The sequence below is a fragment of the Doryrhamphus excisus genome, linkage group LG11 (genome assembly GCF_037039965.1).
Source record: "Doryrhamphus excisus strain RoL-2023G ecotype Guam linkage group LG11, RoL_Dexc_Guam_v1.1, whole genome shotgun sequence".
Taxonomy (NCBI): domain Eukaryota; kingdom Metazoa; phylum Chordata; class Actinopteri; order Syngnathiformes; family Syngnathidae; genus Doryrhamphus; species Doryrhamphus excisus.
In genome coordinates, this window is record NC_136367.1 from 15,463,072 (window position 1) to 15,486,334 (window position 23,263).

At 41.0% G+C, this 23,263-nt stretch overlaps 2 protein-coding genes across 2 annotated transcripts; both read left to right on the forward strand.

The window, feature by feature from the left end:
* Positions 1-102: 102 nt before the first annotated feature.
* On the forward strand, positions 103-7,114 carry LOC131129815 (BOS complex subunit ncln). Its single transcript, XM_058073706.2, has 16 exons — positions 103-199; positions 423-606; positions 1,332-1,522; positions 1,595-1,739; positions 1,856-1,953; positions 2,034-2,111; positions 3,532-3,635; positions 3,713-3,801; positions 3,882-4,021; positions 4,295-4,473; positions 4,563-4,650; positions 5,641-5,679; positions 5,867-6,039; positions 6,108-6,161; positions 6,227-6,305; positions 6,431-7,114. The coding sequence occupies exons 2-16, from the start codon at positions 462-464 to the stop codon at positions 6,491-6,493; spliced, it is 1,665 nt and encodes a 554-aa protein (XP_057929689.2). The 5' UTR covers positions 103-199; positions 423-461; the 3' UTR covers positions 6,494-7,114.
* A 471-nt stretch (positions 7,115-7,585) lies between these two features.
* myorg (myogenesis regulating glycosidase) lies at positions 7,586-17,218 on the forward strand. Its single transcript, XM_058091353.2, has 3 exons — positions 7,586-7,749; positions 12,183-12,535; positions 12,642-17,218. The coding sequence occupies exons 2-3, from the start codon at positions 12,273-12,275 to the stop codon at positions 14,431-14,433; spliced, it is 2,055 nt and encodes a 684-aa protein (XP_057947336.2). The 5' UTR covers positions 7,586-7,749; positions 12,183-12,272; the 3' UTR covers positions 14,434-17,218.
* Positions 17,219-23,263: the final 6,045 nt, after the last annotated feature.

The following is a 23,263-nucleotide window of genomic DNA, read 5'->3' on the forward strand; positions in this document are numbered from 1 at the left end:
CTGTATCATGGGAGACATGCAAGGATAGTGTATGCCCATGTTGGGGTGGGGGGGTGGGTGTGTTTTTGTGATTAGCCTCAAGCTGATCCCTTGGGAGCAGATGGTGAATGATGGCTTACCTAGAAGCCTTGAGTGACAACTTAGTGTGTACTTGGGACGAGAGCGTGGGGAGCCGAGGGAGACCTTAACATTTTATGAGGTGAGAAATCTTACTGTGTTTATACTGTTGTGTTATGTTGCATCATTAAAGGTGAGCACTACTGCTATATATAATGTACAGTATGTAGTAAATAGATTTTATAATGCTCATTTTGGATACGTAAACCTACCAAGTCATGAAAGGTAACCTATTTTTTGTACACAGTTCAGTTTGTGTATCCTATGCCTTGCTTGAAGCTTATTGTCTGCTTTTTTTTCCATAGTCAAGACCCCACAACAAGCACCAAGCAACACGTGGCATCATGCTTTTGCAGGATTTGAAGGTTGTCGTCATAGTATTGCTGCTCTGTGTCCACGCTCTGCATGGCTCCACTCTCTCTGCTGCATCCTCCTATGAGTTCACGGCCCACAGGATGCAACACTACAACCTGGTAAAACAGAAGCACGGTAAGCCTCACAATTCACAACAAATACATAATATACATGGTCAGTTTGTATGGGTTAATGATATCAATGTGGCGTCCTATATGTGAACTCGCTAGCGATAACTGGCTCTACTTGGATCATAAGGTTCACTTTGTTTTGACGGACAGTGGCATGCTGCAACATGTTTGTTATTCTAGTTCGTTATTCTAGATGATGTGAGATTGCACAGGATTGATGCCATTTTTAATATTTTGGTGATTTAACAATTCACAATTTTTTATTTCATTTATAATTTAATTTATTTAATTAGGCTCATTATTTAATTTTAAATTATTTTTACTACTCTCTTCCTACCTTTATGTTTTATATTTTTTGTATACATATTTTGTCATATTTTGTCAAACTTTTCTATTTGATTTCGATTTGTGGAAAACTGCTCACACAACAATGGCATTTAACTTATTTTATAATAATAAATTATTAATAAACATAATACCATATAAATATAGTAAATTAATATAAAATAATATAATTATTAATTAATAATATTTTATAATATAATTATTTTTATATCAATATATCATCACATTTGTATTACTTTTTTAGGTATGCAAATTATTATTTATAATTACATATGTTTTGTTATTTTGTGTCATTTTAGTAATATTTAAAATGATAGCATTAGAACCAAATGACATGGAATGATTAGGCTGAATATATTCATGGTGATTTTAATGGATATTTAGGTTGCCGTGGTGTCATTGTGGTAGCCGAGGCCCGCTCTTCTGACGAGCCGATGCTGACCCGCCGCTGTGTCATCATGAGGGTAGCAGACTTCACCACAACAGCCTACAATGAAGCTCAGAGACAAAACGCTGCTGCCATTCTCATCCTGCTGCCGCAAAACATCTCAAGTATACCACATGAAACAATCCGGGTACGAGCTCTTTCCAACCAACTCCACAGTTCTATTTTTTAAACAATATATATATCATTCTGTGTCTGCCAGTCCTTCATGGTAAGTGAGAGTGAAGCCTTGATGAAGGAGACCCTAATGCCAGTGTATGTGGCCCCTGAGGATGAGCAGCTTCTTTATATGTATGAGGAGGTCAAGCGGGCTGCATCCACACGGACCTTGCCAATATTCATTCGAGGTGACAGCTGACACTGCTACTAAGAAGCAGATATTAGAAATAATAGAAACATGCACTATACTCACTGTACAGCATGTAACTTTTTAACTAGTGCGATATGTTTTAATCTGTGGCAGTCCTGCAAAGTATGGTGACAGCGACAGCCTTTCAAATCTTAGTGAGCAACAATTCTCCCATCAAGGCCATCACAGACAGCGCTCTGGTCACACTGGAAGTAAGTCACAATGCAGATAGAAAATTTTTTTTTCCAATTATTCACAGCTGTACTAATTATGAATTTATGGATGTATTTAGGGAGTGCTTCCTGGAGCAGGCCAAGACATACCCACTATTGTGATCACCGCCCATTACGATTCCTACGGACTAGCACCGGTGAGTTTGATGCCTAAGAAAACATAAATCTGTGCTCCAATTCAGTGGCTGTAATGTTTGGGGGCTACATTTGATGGCCAATGACAGTCTACCCCAATTTGAAGGTTCCTGCAGATCCAGCCTTATTGTCCTATTGTTTGCGGTATGCATCGCTGCTATCCATCATGGTCTCCCCATATCCCAAGATTCTTTGCACACCACTGCTTACTCCTAAAATATATTTTGAGATGATGCCATAAAAAGGCACCTTTATCCTGTATTCATAAATTCACAAGACTTACATATAAGTCATCAGATAAGATGAGCAAGAGAAACATCCTGCTTGCCAAATCGTAATTTGCTGCACTGTCAAGTTTATTTTCAGTTCTAAATAGTAGTAGAAAATTAATATTTCTCTCACTTTATATCAAAGGAAAATCTACTGCTACCTCCAAAACAGATAATAGATAAGACAAGTTCTTTAAGAATAATGAAAGGTACAATTTCATACAGTTTGTATACAAGGAGACAAATGGCTTCTAGAAAAATGTTGGCTTTATCGAGAAATGTCTGACTATTCATGCTTATGTAAATGTTATAAATAAATAAATAAACAAATAAATAAATTAATATATATAATATATGAGACAGCATATCCTCCTGTGAAGGACAGAGCTGGTAATGGGCAGACTCACATGCCCATACACCCAACACTATTTGAATTTGGTGATATTTGGTGTCTACAGTACATAAAGGAGACCCGAGTTCAATTCCCCCCTCGGCCATCTCTGTGTCCACACATGTTGCATGTTCTCCCCGTGCATGCGTGGGTTTTCTCCGGGTACTCCGGTTTCCTCCCACATTCCAAAAACATGCTAGGTTAATTGTCCACTCCAAATTGTCCATAGGTATGAATGTGAGTGTGAATGGTTGTTTGTCTATATGTGCCCTGTGATTGGCTGGCCACCAGGCCAGGGTGTACCTCGCCTCTCCCGAAGACAGCTGGGATAGGCTCCAGCACCCCCCACGACACTTGTTAGGATAAGCGGTAGAAATTGAATGAATGAATGAATGCTATAAATAACCCACCATGGGGCCAAAGTAAGCTGTAGCTGATAAAGAGGGTGAGAAACACTATTGAATTTGATCTCGCCAGGATGTACAGGATGTCTGCATCATCAATAAATTCCATGCATTCATTCTTTATTATTTTGCATTGTTATTTTGCAAGTTTTGCAAGACCCCCGCATTCATTGTGACAACAAGCAGCATAGAAAATGGATGGATGGATTTTTTTTAGACTATATATGGAGTTTGTGTAAAAGTTGTCTTGTTCCGGAGAAGGATGGATTAGATGTAGCTTACATGTAATCAACAAGTTCAATTAACATCTTTGTTAAGGAGAATCCATCTGTTTATTTCATCTGTTTGTGTTATGCAGTGGCTGTCCTATGGAGCTGACTCTAATGGAAGTGGTGTCATCATCTTGCTAGAACTGGCTCGTCTCTTCCATAAGCTTTACAGTAGTCCAAGTACCAGACCCCGGTTAGTCACAAATAAAATACTACAGTAGATATTTACATTTTGCCCACACTTTTCTGTCATTATGCTTGCTCATGTAGGTATCATTTAATGTTCTCTCTCACTGGAGGAGGAAAGTACAATTACCTGGGCACAAAGAGATGGATTGAAGAGAACCTGGACCATGCCGGTGAGTTCCGGGTTCCGGTTCAAAGTTTTGAGTGTTGTCTGCTCTTTAAAATTTGTCTCATTTTGAAATGTTCTCACCAGAGTCAAGTCTTCTTCATGACAATGTGGCATTTGTGTTGTGTTTGGATACATTGGCTAATGATGATGAGCTGTACATGCATGTATCCCGTCCACCTAAACCTGATACTCCCATGCACGCCTTCATTCAACATCTGGAGGAGGTAAATCATGACAAGACACCACTAGTGATTGTAAAGCACCACTAGATGGCACTGCTGGGCTTTCTTTCAATTTATATTTGCCATAAAGCAGAGTTCAGTCTAGAGGGAGCATGACTGAATAATGACTGATTGATATTAATTTAGTTTAAGTTTTATAATGAACACTTTAATGCATATTTTATATTGTATGGTGAAACAGAATTTTATAAAAAGGCATATTAGACAGGCACCACCACTTAAATCAACCAACCAATTTTTCTCACTTTTGCCCAGGTTATTTCCTTCAGATTCCCAGGAGTGAAGACCAGGTTGGTCCACAAGAAGATCAACCTGGGGGAGTCCACAATCGCCTGGGAGCATGAACGCTACAGCCTGCGTCGGATACCTGGCTTCACTCTGTCTCACCTGGAAGACCCCAAATCTGAGCGACGGGGCTCCTTGCTGGACACAGTGTACGTCAAAAACATGTTTATTATTATTATTATTATTGCCCCCTAGTGGTATAAAGATGTGTTCTTTCTATGCAAATGTCTCTTCACAGCTCACAGGTGGACTTGAGGAAACTTAAGCGCAATGGCATCATCATAGCAGAGGCACTGGCACGTTATATGTACCATCTATCAGGCATGGTGAGAATCGGCTCTGTGTCTACATTTGTGGTCTGGTACTCTGGTCCAGACCAAAAGTAAATAAACAAAAACACACCCAAAAAATCCCTTAGCATTCACAATTAATTTTGTCATAGAAATAAAAGCTGCACAGTCAAAACATCTAATAATGGCATAAATTAAGCATCAAGTAAAGACATGTTTAGGCAGCTTATGACGTGACATAGTAGAATATGGTGGTTATTTGTATATTCTGGTATTTCTGCTGGCTCAGATTTCATAAAATGCTTCTAAAATAAACTTGCATGTTGCAAGCGTTATTTCAAGATTCCCGCAAGGCATGCTGGGTAGTCCAGCTGCACATCAATACGAGCTATGAACATGAAAACATTGGACATCAGAAGTAGGTTAACTCCTCCTTGGTTTCTACTCTGATGACCTCCTCGACATATTTTGTTATTTATAGATGTTAGGAGAAAGAGTACCACAAGCTACCCAGCATGCCTTGCAGCAGGAATGTAAGGGTGATTGCATTTGACCATTCTGGTGACTCAAGTGTGCCACAATAGCACTGCCGGCTACAGTTTCAATGTTAAAGGTTTAAAAAAAAAAAAAAAAAAATCTGGAAATGCTAAGTGGGCCAGATCAAGACTCATGGCGAGCCTGATGTGGCCGGTGTGCCACAGTTTGTTCACCCCTGCTCTGGACCGACTGCAACTTGTTTTTTATTAGCCTGTGGCGCATTAAACCAAAAAAGGGGAAAAACAGAGTAAAAAGAAACTAAAATGTAGATACTAATAACTAATGATAAATCAAAGCCTTGTTTTTAAATATACTCAAGTTTTTTAAAGCCGTTTTACAAAAAATAATATAGTACATAAAGTAATCAAAGTAGCCACCCATTTCATTTTCAGTATGCGGCTCTCTGTGGAAAATGTTTGGACACCCCTATATTGTGTATATACTTTATATGACTCATAACTTTAAAACAATTATTAATGTCTTTTTTAGGGTTCACCAAAAGATGTGCAGCTCTTCAAGGGCCAGTTGGTAAGCCCCTTACTAAGAATGTGAACACCATGCTGACCTCTAGTGTTCATTTGGAAGCATTACATACTTTCAGTGTTGTCTCTTTTCATCTAACAGTGACAAAAGACATGTTTTGAAGATTCACACTTCAATGTGCTGTCACTTTAATTTTTCATCTTTACATCTGTGATCCAACGTGCGGCTGCAGGACTTCCACGACAATCGAATATCCAGTCTCATGTCCTTCCTGACCTCAGTCCCTCGGGCCACTCAGCTGATGGATAAAGAGTCCAGTCATATCCTGCTCGTCAACTCACTGGAACAGGAATTCAAACGTTACTTACAGCAAGTCCACAGGCATACTTTCAGGCAGGACAAAAGGTTTGATTAACAACAACAGCTCGTCTGTGCTGAAACAAGTATTTCATTCACTACCATTTTCCACACAGGGATCCTGATATTACATTTTTTGATCAAATGAGCCAGCCGATAGTGATGTACAGGTAAATATCTGTATTCATGTTTGTTTGTTGAAATGTTATGTTTACTTACCTTTTTCTTCTTACAGGGTAAAACCTGCTGCATTTGATCTCTTCCTAGGTGGATGCATCACCGCATATTTGGGCATTGTTTACTTTGCAATACAGGTATTTTCACATTTCCTGGCATTGTCATAAGGCGTCAGGATGGAAGTAACAGTGCTTCGTCCACTCATTGTGGCTTAGTGCATATGTTTTCATGAATATCCTGTACTTTCTCTTCTCTCTTACAGAATTTTGGCTATGTCTACAAAAAACTGAAGGCAGCAGTGAAACCAATGAGCTGCACCAAATAAGACACGGCACATTTTGGGGAAATACAAACATGACATACAAGTATAATACTCAGTTTTGATTGAAAAAAAATATATATGTATATCAAACTGCATTGTGGTTCATATTACCTTAAAAAATACATCAAAATCTTTCTGCCAGTGCTGAAAAGATGGTGAGAGTTGGACTGTATTTGACTGTACCAAATGAAGTGTCCAGTTTCATTCCAAAACAGGGGTGTGCAAACATTTTCTTCCAGGGTCCAAACATCCAGAAAAAAAGAGACGTGTGCGAGGGCCACTTTATTTGATATTCTTCAACTTTTATTTACTTCATACCTGCAAAAAAACAATGCAACATAAGTCAAAATGTGCCGTGTCAGGAATTATTGGAGACAAAGCAAATACTTTGCAATTGTTTTTATGTGAGACAGTATTTAATGTGCCCACAACTAAGGGGCCAGACTTCCGACACCCATATATTAAAAGGGCGAGCAATAAAAGCTAAAATCGCATTTTAAGACTTAGAAGATAAAAAATACAAGTATGCGTCAGATATTTTAAAGTTGTAATTATCAAATGAGATGTCCTGTCCCCCAATAGAGCAGGGGTGGGCAAATATTTTGACTGTCCGGGGACCCAAAACATATGTATATTTAACACACACACTATTTTATGCTTATAATTTTTGTCTAATTTTATCTGTAAAAGTGTTATACTACCAGCTGTGTGTTCTCATTTTTTTCAGAAGCACTTTAAACATCAGAACACAAACTTTGTCATTTAATTTTACAGTTTTGTTGTTTTTTTTTTTTTTTTTTACTAAATAAGACACCCGACTTGCAAGTCATGTTGCCAGTTTGTATGTTAAAAGTTGAAATACTTGGAAAGCAACTGGCGGGCCGGATTCGAATATCTGATGGGCTGAATGTGCCCCCCGGGGCGTAGTTTGCCCACCCCTGCAATAGCGCAAATAGAATTGCTTCCTGTGGCCGCTACCATAAAGTCCATATAATAGCCAACTACAGTTAGTAGGTACAGTACTGAAAAATAATCATAATAATAAATGATGATTTTATTCGTTAGTTAATTCCCTTATTACCAAAAAGGCCTGCTTTACAGCTCAATCAAAAACAACAGTGACGACGGACTACACTTCCCATCATGCCGCGCGCGAAAACAAGGCGGATACGCAACTGTCTTGGAAGTTTTTTTTTTTTCGACTCAAGAGTTGTGGCAACGGCTTGTGTCTGGTTCGAAGCGGACTTCTACACTGTTCGGTAAGAAAAAAAATACTTTTTATAATAAGTGACTGAAATACGCTGGAAGAGACCGTTTGCACGGTTTTTATGTTGTAAGTCATGTGTGTTTCGTTGGATGTTTTCCCTCCGTTAACTTTGCCTCACTAGTCTCACACAACACATACATAACCACTGTCACCAGACTGACAAGAATATGTTTTCCACGTATATAATGCTGTGTTCGACATCTCCTTATTGTTTGAAATCATTACGTTGAGTAATTAGCGAGATGACGTTAAGATGATTGCATGCACGCGCTCGTGCTCTTCTCCCCCCCCCCCCCCCTCTCAGCCTGGTGATGACTCCCATCAGCATGTTTGTGTTTACTGTCACCCTAGAATGGCTGACAATGTAGATATTAATCTTTCTCACCTTACACAGCAGACAAAGACGAGTCCAAATGTCCTCCTTTAACGTCAATGACAAGGCAGTTTGGTTTGGAACTTAACCTTTCAGGGGCTGACATTCAAAGCTAGGGGTGGACTTGGCTGACTACATTTGACAGATTTATTTATAGAGTGATAGATATTCATTCATTTTCTACTGCTTATCCACACATGGTGGTGGTGGGGGGGTGCTGGAGCCTATCCCAGCTGTCTTCGGGGAGAGAGGCGGGGTCACCCTGGACTGGTCGCCAGCCAATGACAGGGCACATATAGACAAACAACCATTCACACTCACATTCATACCTATGGACAATTTGTAGTTGGCAATTAACCTAGCATGTTTTTGGAATGTGGGAGGAAACCCACGCATGCAAACTCCACACAGAGATGGCCGAGGGTGGAATTGAACTCGGATCTCCTAGCTGTGAGGCCTGCGGGCTAACCACACCTTGCAGCCCAAAGTTATAGATTTGTATTGTAATTGTATTTAGGGAGTCAACAAAGTAATGATTATTTTTTGAAAACAATAAATAAACAATATTTGCATCTGAAAAGTGACAGCCCATTTGCATGTATACCTACCATGCATTTGCAATGTTCTGCAACCCTTTGCAGGTAAACAATAATGTCACAAATGATTCTATTGACATGATTCAGATTTTTTGCTCCCAAGAGGCAAATATTTGGATATCAAAGTAAATATAGTATTTAACAGGGGGTGTGCAGAGGGATTTTTTTGGTTAATTAGACAATTTTCAAAAATGTTTCCCCCACAAGTATACATGTCTTTCCCCCTATTTATGATTGCTCAACTGCATGAGTTTGGGTGTGTTTTGTGCAGGCGGGGCACAGGTGGGTGTGCCCCGCGCAGGCCCACACGCAGACAGAGAAGAGAAGGGGAGACTCACTAGACACATTTCAGCTACGTTGATAATGAAAAAGCAAAGATTAACATTTCATATTGCTCAGGCACATTAGAACTGTACATCCATCAGTGCTGTTGGAAGAAGAAAAGACAAGCACGCTGAGCCATAAGAACTGGCTCTTTGAAAATAGCAGGAATTCCCATCACTACTTAAAATACACAGTAACATGAATCCAGCATATTGTAACAAATGGATAAATGGAAAGCTTTCATCAGACAGCTTATCTTTCAGCTATGAGCCAGGCACAGAGAAGCTCCGGCAATTGCATGGACACCCTACTCATTTAGTGTAATTACATGCGCAATGATTATGATTTGTTATTGGGATAGGCCTATTGTAGATTTTTATGATTGTTCTTCTAAGTGTACCCCACTTGTCAATGCATATAAATGAGTCACGAGTGGGATAAATACACTTTAAGGTTACTTTTGCCTTTATTGAGAAAAGTAAGAAAAGTTGCTATTGGCTGCTATCTTCTAATTTGCATCTCATTGACATTTGATGGAAAAAATGCTGTAAGAGATGTTACCCTGGGTGGCACTTTTGCCAGGCGTTGAGGACCCCAGAGCAGAGACCAAGGCTAATGCATAAAAAAGTAGCACTCACAGAGGAGGAAAAACAAAGTACAACAAAAGATGCCAGTGACAGAAGGTCACTGGGAAGCTAAAAGTACATACAAAGTAGCAAATAAGGATTTACCAAGTTGCTCAACTACTTACAGACACTAGGCAGAAAAAATACGAGTACAAGGCAGCGAGACAGAAGGTCAAGAGCAAAAATGAAGCGTGCAAGGTACAGGCATGAAAAGACATGATAAGGCGAACGATCTGGAAGTGGAGTGGTATTCATTCCATCATTCATTTACTACCGCTTTTCCTCACGAGGGTCGCGGGGGGTGCTGGAGCCTATCCCAGCTGTCTTTGGGCAAGAGGCGGGGTACACTCTGGACTGGTGGCCAGCCAATCACAGGGCAGTGGAGTGGTATAAGAAGGCCTAATGGCTGATGGGCAACAGGTGTGCAGACCAGGAGAGCAAGGCAGGAGTCCGCTGCAGGACAGAACCGAGACAACAGGGGGCAGCAGACCAAAACAAGTGCGGATCATGACAGGAGAGACAAAAAAAAAATGAGTAAAACACCTTAATTCCAGCTATAATAACAAATAAACTTGGTTTGTTAATGTAAAACTGCATCTCTCAACATTCTCCCATCACACATTAGTTATTGGGACATTTTTTTTAATTAGCACAATTGAACATCCAGCGCGCAGACCTCACAGCTAGGAGACCAGGGTTCAATCCCACCCTCGGCCATCTCTGTGTGGAGTTTGCACGTTCTCCCCGTGCATGCGTGGGTTTTCTCCGGTTACTCCGGTTTCCTCCCACATTCCAAAAACATGCTAGGTTAATTAGCCACTCCAAATTGTCCATAGGTATGAATGTGAGTGTGAATGGTTGTTTGTCTATATGTGCCCTGTGATTGGCTGGCGACCAGTCCAGGGTGTACCCCGCCTCTCGCCCGAAGACAGCTGGGATAGGCTCCAGCACCCCTGCGACCCTTGTGAGGATAAGCGGTAAAAAAGGAATGAATTAATTAATTAAAAATTCATATTGTTTTGTTCACATGCACCCAATCTCTTGTTTCGTGAGTTGGGCGTCTCGTGACACTCGTAATGTTTATGCGTGACAATTTGACACTGTAGTACATACGCTGTATTCATGCTTACATGCTGTTCACACTCTTTGGTTTATCATGTTATGCTCCCAAATGTAATTGTGGTGTAAACAAACCCAAATATTGTTATCTTCTTAGGTAAAAACAGTGTTGTGTTGCCTGAACAGCCCCTCTTGGCTTCCTTTTAGAATAGGACTCAGATGCAGTAAATCTGTTTGTCTTGCTTCCTGCCTGGGCACTGCAGCTGGAGAGGAACCAGCTTTCGGTGCTGGGTTAATTAATGATGGCTTTATCTTATCTCTTGTGTTGCCGGGGGAAAATCCATACCGAGGGTGGTTGAACACAGAATCAGTCAATTTGATTGGTAATTAATAGTAAGGGGAATTACCAAGAGGACTGGCTTATCTTTTATCTGATGTGCAATGTAAGCCACAGTTACTAACATCAATGTTTGGACGTGAAACATGCAGACATTGTCGTTTTTTTTTTTTTCTCTCAGGTTTTTCAAACTAGCCAGAAGGAGTCAGTTTACTTCCAGCTTGGCTTTGTTTTGCTTGGTGAAGCAGAAAGTTTAGTATGCTTTCCTCTGCCTCCTTGGATTGGCACAGCTCTAAGGCCAAAATCCCCCCTTTCTGCCTTCAGTTCCTCCCATACAAATGACTTTGGTTGAAGTTGTGTGTTTAAAATGCAGCAGGGAGAGTGCATCTCATCCTCTGGTGGATAATTGGCAGTGGATTTGTTGTTTAAATCTCAAACACGCTTTTAAAGTTTACATAAAGTTCACAGGCTTTGAGCTGACAAATGTACTAAATAGTTGGAGAGGCTGCATGACAAAATTTACATATTCACAAACCAACGGAATTATGGTGATGTATCATTGTAGTCCTTTATTGTAAGGGCCATGATCATGGTTCAGGATGTACCTCCATATTAAGATCATGGTTCGGCCCATCAACCTAGCTAGCAGGTAAATCTCCAACAAATGCTAAATAAAATACTAAAATAAATATGAAAATAGGGCGGCACGGCGGCGAGTGGTTAGCGCGCAGACCTCACAGCTAGGAGACTAGGGTTCAATTCCACCCTCGGCCATCTCTGTGTGGAGTTTGCATGTTCTCCTCGTGGGTACTCCGGTTTCCTCCCACATTCCAAAAACATGCTAGGTTAATTGGCCACTCCAAATTGTCCATAGGTATGAATGTGAAGTCTTAACAAACAGGAGACGGTAAAGGGTTTCTAATCTTTGGTTTCTCCTTGGCACTAGTCACGACTCTCAGTAGCTAACGGCTGGCCTTGACTGTATTTGTCTGTATTTGCCTCAGTGCCAAATTTAGTAGTCTGTACTGAAAACCCTGTACCCCTTACTATGCTGTCATTATAAACTGTGTCACATTATGTAATCACACAAAATCTCTCTCTTTATGACAGACAAAGAGCAACGAAGAGGATTCCCCTGAGAACAATTCAATGATCTGTTGAGTGTCAACCCAAGGAGTTGGTGGGTGAGCAGCGCAAGTCATGTACCAGGTTGTACCAGGGGGAGCGGGAGGCACAATTACAGATGTTATCCCCAAGCAAAAACACAGCAAGGACACCAGACCCTTAGTGGGGGCAGGAGTTCTTGGTCTGGTACTGGTGATAGCTGCAGTGACTGCGTGGTCTTATTACATTGCTTCCCTTCGAAAAGCTGAGTTACTGAAGACTCAGCTGCTGGATCTAAATAAAGATGGCTACATTATTCGCAACCAGGGAGGCGCTATTGTTTTCAGAATGGATTTCAGGTGAGTAGCTTTTGCTTACCTTTAGATTAAGGCAATGTATTTATACAATTATTTTTGAAATACTTTTAGCAACATCTTGGGTTAATGCTTGGGTCATTTCCAACAGATCAGGGACATTGGATTTGGACTCTTGCACTAAAGAAGGAGAGCTTCTTAGCTGTGGACGCACCACTGACAGAAGCCTCAACTTCTTCATTGAGACAGTGCGGCCCAAAGACACGGTGCAGTGCTATCGTGTACGCTGGGAGGAACTCGTTCCAGATATTTCTGTCGAGCACGCCATGACATACAAGTTTGCTCATTGGTATGGTGGCGCGGTGTCAGCTATTCAACACTGGCCTATTTCGATCTCAGGACAACAGTCTCCCAAACCTTTTGTTACCAGTGACATCTACTCAAACCGCAATGAATTTGGGGGAATCTTGGAAAGCTATTGGCTTTCCTCCAATGCCACGGCTATTAAAATTAATAATTCTGTACCGTTCCACCTCGGCTGGAACGACACAGAGAAGACCATGTACTTCCAAGCTCGTTACAATGACAGTCCGTTTAAGCCAAACCCATGGGAGGCTCCTTGCGCTGAACTTAGCTACAGAGTATGCGTGGGTTTGGATGTTACATCCATACACAAGTACATGGTCCGTAGGTACTTCAACAAACCAAATAAAGTACCTGCTAAAGCCATGTTTCAGCATCCTATTTGGTCCACATGGGCACTTCATAGGACTGACATTGATCAAGAAAAACTTTTGACATATGCTGCAAACATTCGCAAGCATAATTTTAACTGTAGCCACTTGGAACTCGATGACCGTTACACGCCTCGCTATGGAGAATTCGACTTCGACCCAGTCAAGTTCCCCAATGCCTCTTCCATGTTTCAAAAGCTCAAATCAGATGGATTTCTTGTGTCCCTCTGGATTCACCCTTTTGTCAACTACGACTCTGCGAACTTCCATACTTGCGTGGAGAGGGGGCTGTTTGTTCGAGAGCCTACAGGTCATCTGCCGGCGTTGGTGCGCTGGTGGAACGGCATAGGCGGTATTGTGGACTTCACAAACCCAGAAGCTCGTGACTGGTTTGCTTTTCAGCTTCGGTCCCTGCGCTTCAAATATGGAGTGTCCTCTTTCAAATTCGATGCTGGCGAGACCAACTACTTACCATGGAAATTCAGCACCAGAACTCCCATCCGGGATCCAAGTTTTTTCACGAGACGCTACACAGAAATGGCTATTCCGTATAATGACAGAGCAGAGCTGCGTAGCGGCTACCAATCTCAGAACATATCCTGCTTCTTCAGACCTATTGACAGGGACTCTGTGTGGGGCTATGAGTTGGGGCTCAAATCTCTTATTCCCACAGTACTCACCATCAGCATTCTGGGTTATCAGTTCATTCTACCAGACATGATCGGAGGGAATGCTTATCTGAACCGCACAGATGGAAATCGGGCTTTACCTGATCGAGAACTCTACATTCGCTGGTTGGAATTATCCGCTTTCATGCCTTCCATGCAGTTTTCTATCCCACCGTGGGAATATGACAACGAGGTGGTTGAAATCGCTCGCAAATATACAGCTCTCCATCAGAGTATTGTCGCGCCACGGGTTCTGGAGCTGGCCGGTGAGGTGCTGGACACCGGAGACCCGATCATACGACCTTTGTGGTGGATCGCCACAGGTGATGAGACAGCTTATAAAATTGACTCCCAGTTCCTGATTGGAGATGATCTCATGGTAGCCCCAGTTTTAGAACCTGGGAAGCAAGAACGTGATATTTACCTTCCTGCGGGTCGCTGGAAGAGCTATAAAGGGGAGAGGTTTGATATCAAAGAGCCATTGCACCTCACAGACTATCCCGTCGACCTGGATGAAATTGCTTACTTTGTTTGGGTGTAGACAGAACGCTTGCTCTGTAAATTCGGAGCTTTTTTTTTTTTTTGGCAAAGGAAGTCTTCAGTCTTGTGGCAATTCAGCTCTCACTTCAAGTGTTAAATTGTTTTTCAGAAAGGCTCTCGATCTCACTCATTAATCCTAAATTGAATTAATTCATGTATATCTTGCACTATGAGATAGCAAGGTAGTTTTACGTGTAAGTCAGTGCATGCAATTATCTGTTCAAAGGGAACGCACTTACTGTGAATCAAATAAGGCATAATGCTGCAACGATGCATTGAAGGATGACAGAAAGACCTCGTTTTTTTTTTTTACCCCGTACGTGAAAATTATTTGTCGACTATGTGCAGAAAGTTTTGAAGAAGTTGCATCAGGTGCATCAGTCAGCATTTTTGGCTTCCTCAGATAACCTTTTTATTCAGTTTTAGTGACTCATCACAATTAACTGTTCCTTTCTGACTCCAAACACAAGTTAGCCTCTCATATACAACATATACAATATATCTCATATACAATGTATATCTCATAGCAACTTTTGTCCAAAATCTGATGCATGTTTTTGAGTTTTTTTTTAAAATGTGACTTACAGTGGATCCTTGGTTAGCATCATTAATTTATTCCTGAAGGTCCGACTAATCAAAATCCATTAATTATGGATCAAAATGTTAACAAAAAACAAATTTTTATAGTTTAACAAGCAGAAAACAATTGAAATAGATATAAATGAAAAGGATCAATGAACAAATAAGGTAATTTTTACGATTCTGATGTTCCCAAAGACACAATGTGTTATCGAGATGAACACCTTCCTCTTCAACACCACTTCCCGGTTTTGCCGCAAATTATTATTTTTTAATTCAATATTGTTTCTCACCACAGTAAACCAAAATGGAGCCAAAGAAAGTTGCCAGAATTTTGATAAAGAACACGATTGAATTTGGGAAATAATTCACAACAAAACTGGATGGTGGTTTTGAAGAGGAGGGTGTTGATCTCCAGTGATGGGAGTAACGGCGTTTAAAATAACTACTAATGTTACTTTTTTCAGTAACGAGTAATCTAACTAATTACTTTTAATTATTTTTGACACCCCGTTACTGAAGCCGCCTAAAAATATATCACCGACTTCATAACTAATCTGCAGCGCTGTGAGAGTGTTGCAGAGTGACAAGGGATGGGGTGAGATAACCACATAAGCAATGAGGATTGGCTAAGGTTTAGTAAAATTGCGTCTTCGGCCAATCAGAGAACTTGGTGGGCAGGTGTTTAGAGCACATAAGCAACAAGGTGTACAGTAAATGTTTAATTCATCATCTGTATGCATTTACAACTGTTTTATACACATAAAAAAACAACAAAAACGTCTCTTGTTAACATTTTTGAGAGTCAGTTGCTGATGACTGACTTGTTAGCAAGCTAAGGATGCTAATTTACTGACCACTAAATACACAACATAGTGTACGCTAACTGGAAAATGTATGCAAATGTAGGCAAAATTGTGCCGTACATTTTCGACTCACTGAAAAACATGCTAACCGGGGCAGACGCTAACCGAGGTTCCACTGTATAGTGTTATAATGTAATTTGTTTTTTGTGGATTGGTGTATTATTATTGGGAATATATACGGGCTTGATATTATTGATGCTGTGTTTTTGCGTTATTTTTGTGTTATTCCTAAACTGCACAATATATATATCCCATCTGCTAATTTTATGAAAGTATTTTTAATTAAAGTTAAACATATTTATTATGATGTGCTGCACGTAAAGATGTTTTAACGTGATTTTTTGACGTGTTTTTGATTCTGTGAACTAAGGATCAGTCTACCTCCACAAACGGTAGTATTTTCTGATATGGGAGTTCTTTTTTTTGCCTGCCTTCTACTTATTCTGACGGTGGACTTTGACATGTGGCTTACACATTAACCCCCGTGGGATATGTGTGCGCCTTTGACATAGTTTCATGCTAACAACACTGCCTATATATAGTAGTTCTCACCCTGCAGCTATTTCTGCCACAGATACTCTTGCCTTATGATGAGAAGAATCTCATACTGAATGTGGCTTTGCTTTCTTTCTCTTTTGACCATGTGATAAGCCGATTTATTTATTTTTTTGTGGGTGGTGTCGTGGACTTTTAGCAAACTGACAATTGACAACATGTCATTTAATGTCATTCATTTTGAATGTAATTAAAGAAAAATGTTTCTTGCTGAATCAGAAATAATTTTGCACATAGTTTGTTTTCATTAAATACACCCATTCAGGGCATAAAGGCGAGGTTATCATTTGTAAAAGTAAATTACTAAAGAAAAGGGAAAATGAAAAGGATGAAATTTAGGTCAGTCTGAAGGCCATGCAATAAATGAAGCAATAAAAAAACTGCAGCCTGTGTCGGTCTGAAATGTATGAAGAAGAATGCTCTTTTCAATATAGTATTGAAAGATTGACCCTTTTGGGACTTTTCAAACTTTTTGACACCCGGCTCATGATGGGGGCGATAATGGCGATGTGATGAAACAATTATGCAGGTTCTTCGGAGACTGTTCAGATCAATAAATCATCTGTGTGAGGCCAGAAAGTAAAAGTGTGTGTGACCAGATACTGAGATAAACAATTACAGAAATTCCTATTTTGAGTTCAAACACAAGCCACCACCTGTTTGTTACATTTCTCACTGCGACCTCCCACAGTCGTTTTTTTTTTTTTAAATGTGTCCCATTACACAGCATGCTGGATATGCTTCTAACTACTTCACTTGACTTGCTGATGCCTCATCTTTCCTCAAAATTGATTTTGTTGTGCCGTCTGTGTGTGTGGGGGGATATATATTCATTGATTAACTGTCTTGTGTGTGCTAGGGATCAATAATATTTGTTGGTTTGCTTTCTGCAATCATATTGTTTGTTGCTGAGACTGGAGAGATAATATATGCTGCATGGAGCTATTGGAGGAACCTACCACATGGAAAGAAACAGAATCATAACAACTCCCAGTTCAGACAACCCCAGTTCCTATCTTACATCATGTTTTTTTTTTTTAAATGAAATTGCAGTACGGGTCGGCGCGGTGGTTGTGTGGTTAGCGTGCAGACCTCACAGCGAGGAGACCAGGGTTCAATTCCACCCTCGGCCATCTCTGTGTGGAGTTTGCATGTTCAGGTATGAACGTGAGTGTGAATGGTTGTTTGTCTATATGTGCCCTGTGATTGGCTGGCGACCAGTTCAGGGTGTACCCAGGCTCCAGCACCCCCCACGACCCTTGTGAGGAAAAAGCAGTAGAAAATGAATGAATGAATGAATGAATGAATGAATTAAATTGCAATACAGGGCTGCACAGCGGTTGTGTGGTTAGCGCGCAGACCTCACAGCGAGGGAGACCAGGGTTCAATTCCACCCTCGGCTATCTCTGTGTGGAGTTTGCATGTTCTCCCCGTGCATGTGTGGGTTTTTTTCCGGGTACTCCGGTTTCCTCCCACATTCCAAAAACATGCTAGGTTAATCAGCGACTCCAATTTGTCCATAGGTATGAATGTGAGTTTGAATGGTTGTTTGTCTATATGTGCCCTGTGATTGGCTGGCCACCAGTCCAGAGTGTACCCCGCCTCTCGCCCAAAAGACAGCTGGGATAGGCTCCAGCGGTAGAAAATGAATGAATGAATGAAATTGCAATACTTGTGTCAAAACGTGTCACATATTGAAATCCAAATGTTTTCTTGTGATCATGTGACACTGCAAACATCCAGGAGGGTGCAGTCTAGCTTCATTGATGAATTCTCTTGACATGCCAGATGTTACACCAGGACATACACACATTGCAGTAACACCACACAAGTAATGCATGAGCACACAAAACTTGGCAGAGCACTTCACCCCCCCCCCTTTTTTTCCCCCACCTGTGATCCCACCTGTGTGTCCATCTGCAATGGAGACCGAGTGTCTCAACTACCTTCACGTATCCTCTTTCTTTGAGGATGACTGTGGTCTGTTTTCAATGAATGGCAGTGCGGTGTTTAGGTTTACGGTTAGATAACGCTAGGGTTAGCGATGTTGAGGTTTTGGGTTTGAATCTAGAAGGTTGTGGATCTGTTTGTGGTTGTCTTATCTGTCGGAGTATCATGACAGACACAAGAAAGCATCAGGTTAATTCTAAGTCTACGTGAACATTTTAAAAGTGTGACACCTCCAGTGTGCTTTTGTCAGGGCAAAAGGTTGATCAAAAACATCCGTACACAGGAAACATCATGAACAGCTTGGTTTGATTGATACCGTTTTCGGTAAATCGTGTTCCTTCATGCTCATAAAGGTTGTAAGGTGCCTGGTTTGCTCATCTGGGTTTTGAAGGAAAATTGGTGCCATCCATCAAACAAAGAAAAGCTAACGTAAGTCTGGCCAACAAAAGGATGACTAAAAAGGCAAGCAGCAAAGTAGGGAACATGTGAGGTTCAGGGACTGCTAAGGGTCAATCAATCAGCCAGTCAGCTCTTTTATTTAACAAGCGAAGAGCACAGACCCCAAAGGCCACACTCCATATTCTGGCTGGTTGAGCTTGCTGTCTTTTCGTGTAAAAGGAAGGAAAGGGGGGACGGGGGGTGGTGAAATGAGAACGGAAAGAGGGCCGTGGGAGTGAGAGGATTGGGGTTGGGGTTGGTGATGGAGGTTCACAAAGGTTTGGCCTGTGTCCCCCTGGCATGCCGGTGTGCTTCATCTTCTCAGTGCAAGGGCCTGGAACTGGAGCTTGATGGGATTTTCAGCTCTGTGGCCTATACGCGGTCCCGGAATCCATCTGGAGGGCTGCACAGCAAGAGCCGGCCACTCAGCGACACAGCCATAAAGAATAACCCATAGGCGGACCGATGCCAGTGATCTGAGGCTCACGGCTCCGTTCAGTGGACAGGCCGACACTCTGTGACACATATTCCTGTCAGGCACACAGGCTGATCCCTAAGTTACTGTGTGCTGGGTGGAACAGACGGCACACTCTGTGAGGCAGCCTCCATCCAACCACTGACCGCTTCAAAGCTTGGAAAATTTGGAACGGAACAAGAACTTCACTATTCAGCACCCTTGATAGTCTGGACTACACAACTCTTAATTATATTTTCTCTATATTTGTGTATCATAATACCTACTGATTTCAGGACAGGGTGCTACAGAGGCTTCACTTGTAGAGTCGTACCTTGTGTGGTTCCAACTTAGTCAAAAAACGTACAGATACTGAAGACTTTGGGGGATTTTTGGGCAATTTATATGAATGGTTATTAATTTTCTTGTGTCCTGTGTTTGACTAGCCGCCATTTCATATTTAATGGACACTTATTTGAGCGCAGACCTCGACCTAAGATAACTTGTTGTTGTTCTTTGTTGTTCTAATCTGTTGATTCTTCTTAGTTCATTTTGATTCAACGGGTTGACTATAAGTTTGATGCCATAGTGACACAAAATGAGTCAAGTAGGGGTGTCCAAGCATTTTCTAATGAGTACCGCAAACTGGATAACCAAAGGGTGCACGGGCCATTTTTACATTTTGTAAACCAGCCCATGTATGGATATGCAAATATGTTTTAAGAAGTAATCTCAGCTTTGCTATCAGTGACAAAGCGTGCTACTATCAGTATGAACTTCTTCCCTTACATTGCACTTTTTTGCACGTTTTTACTATTTATACAAATATCTCACCTTAATACTCATACTTTTTTTCCTTGTAAAATTACATATAATGTTTTTTTTTCTCTCAATGTTTTGTTTTCATTCTTCTAAAATAACTGCTTTGTTGATATTTTAGTTGTCTTGTTTAAATGTAGGCTGCACGGTGGACGAGTGGTTAGCGCGCAGGAGACCAGGGTTCAATTCCACCCTCGGCCATCTCTGTGTGGAGTTTGCGTGTTCTCCCCGTGCATGCGTGGGTTTTCTCCAGGTACTCCGGTTTCCTTCCAAAAACATTGGTGACTCCAAATTGTCCATAGGTATGAATGTGAGTGTGAATGGTTGTCTATATGTGCCCTGTGATTGGCTGGCCACCAGTCCATACCCCGCCTCTCACCCGAAGACAGCTGAGATAGGCTCCAGCACCCCCGCGACCCTCGTGAGGATAAGTGATAGAAAATGAATGAATGAATGTTTAAATGTATATAGTCTCAGAATGTTTTGAAAGCTAATAAAAAACAGTTGGGTGGGCCCCTGAGCCGCACTTTGAGCACCCGCGTGTTAAAGTATAATATGTACAAGCAGGTAGTGACACCAAAATGTTAATTCCCGTGAACAGTGTCCAACTTGTCCCAATTCACGACCTCCTATCCATTCTCGGTACTGTTTGTTCTATTCAGGGTCACGGGAGCAGAGCAGGAGCCTATCCCAACTGACAACTGGTCAATCACAACATGGACTGATCACCTGTCAATCACAGGGCACAGCCTGTACGGAGACAAACACACTACACACACATACAAGTGTTTATTGAGTGAGACTCATGCTGTCTCCACTATTAACGATTCTTTTCTTCCAATCTGAAGTTCTGTGGACTGTTTCCGTAAGGTGTCCATAAACTCAACACAATTATCTGTGACCCTGAACAGGATAATCATTACAAAATGGATGGATTTCAGGACAGCATTCCATTTGAATAAGCATGTTGGAAGCGTTGTCTCTCTGCTTGCCAACAATGCTTCCTTTTGCATGTTCATTCCATTACTGCAGAGGAGTGCAATTAAATGGCATAACACACAGCATCCTGAACAATAATACCAGAAATGTATAATTGAAAATCAGTACCAAATATGCAAAGACAATCATTACCGCCTCTCATTATTGGATCCAATTTATGCACACCCCGGGAGACAGAGTAGCAAGTAATAGACATCTACTATAGAGACCAATATTGGCATCGAACACAAAGATGATCCAGCCTGATAAAAACCAATATGACCGTGGAAAGTTTGGATCGAAAAATGCTTTTGCTTCCCCTCAGAGATGCCACATTATGAGCATTTTTTTTCCTCACTTCGCCCGACGACTGTAAATTCAGTAAATGTAGCCCTGTGGTGGTAAGGTGGGCAGACGGCAGACTGTATAAATAAACAGAGTCTGTCTGAGGTGTAGCACTGTGGACCCCACCTGCCTACCATCCATCAGTATTACAGCAGCCAGTGGCAGCCCAATGGCCTTTTTATAGGCTTGTGAAATGATCAAACATCTGCTTATGACTATGTTTTATATATATACATGCTTCTAACATACAGTATCACGTCTTGCATCATACCACTACTACGAATTTGTGCAAAAGGTGTGCACTGAGAATATAGCATTGCCTTTATGCCCATCACATCAATAGCAGGATCTACAGCCGACTTTTAAAAGGCCCAAAGCAACAACTAAAGGAGTGCAATCTGCGTTTTTTTTTTACATGCTTTCTATGAAACACCATTGAGTAAAGGGCCTCAGTCTCTATTGACTGATGCAAGAAAGCGTAAGAAAATTGATGTGAGCCACTCAGAGGGGGTTGAGTTTGTGGGCGAGTTAAGAGAACAACCTAAAGTCACTTGTAAGTCTTTTGGTGATCGATCATTTTCAGTGCTGCTGGACCCCAATACACAGAAAAGCTCTTATCGGATAGTCAAAGGTCATTCCTGAAAGCTTCAATTTTCACTCGCTAGATTTTTTGAATAAAGAATAAATAAGAGGTTGTCAGACTATCTTCACAAACAGCGAGATGGCAAGGTGCAAATAGCAAATTGTTATTTCCTGTCACTATTAAGCAATAACTTTAGGCAAAGTAAATTTTCATATTCTGTTGTGGTTTCAACCACTTTGTAAATCAATATATACAGTATGTACAATTTAACATTCATTCATTCATTTTCTACCGCTTATCCTCACAAGGGTCGCAAGGGGTGCTGGAGCCTATCCCAGCTGTCTTCTGACAAACAACTAATTGTCTTTGCCAATCAACCTAGCATGTTTTTGGAATGTGGGAGGAAACCCATGCATGCACGGGGAGAACATGCAAAATCCACACAGAGATGGCCGAGGGTGGAATTGAACTCGGGTCTCCTAGCTGTGAGGCCTGCATGCGAACCACTTCATCATTGTGCAGCCACAATTTAACCTGTTAAATGTTAATTCAAACTGACTGACAATTACTCTTGACATTACTCTTCACAGTTGCGAGAGGGCACTCTAGGCGTGATGTGGAATGAGATTGGGAGCTTGGTGAACTTGGCTTGTTCCATTCATTTAGCATATTCAGTCTCCCAGGTATGTTCTATATGCTGTTGTGTAGCTGAATAACTTAAATGTGTCAGGTAAACATTGGTCTTCAATTTGGTGAAATAGATTTCTAAGTAATGCAACTTCCAATCCAGTGTGAATTATCAATTGTCATCATTGACGAGACACAGGTGCATATAGAACTGTTTGAACTCCGACAAATTAATTTCTTACAATTTCTGGTTCTACCATATCTTATTTATTGTGTGGAAATATGGGGTAATAACTATAAAAGCAATCTTCACTTGCTAAATGTATAATTTAACAAAAAAAAACTTAAAACTATAGTAGGAAAGCAGGAAGTGAACAAATGTAACAGTTACTGATTGTAAAAGTACCAGATGGAGGGGTAGGATTTAATAAGCTTTGCTTCTTCCTACTCCTTTTGGACATGTGGAACTGGGAACTTATTATGGGATGGATTCAATTGCAATCTGATGCATGTTCAAATGAAATAAAACCATTACCATTACCATTACAAGGTAGAAATTCACCTGGGAAGTGAAAGTGACATCCTGATCAGTTGTCTGACTTGGAGAAGACCTTATTTGCATATTGTATGGGACATT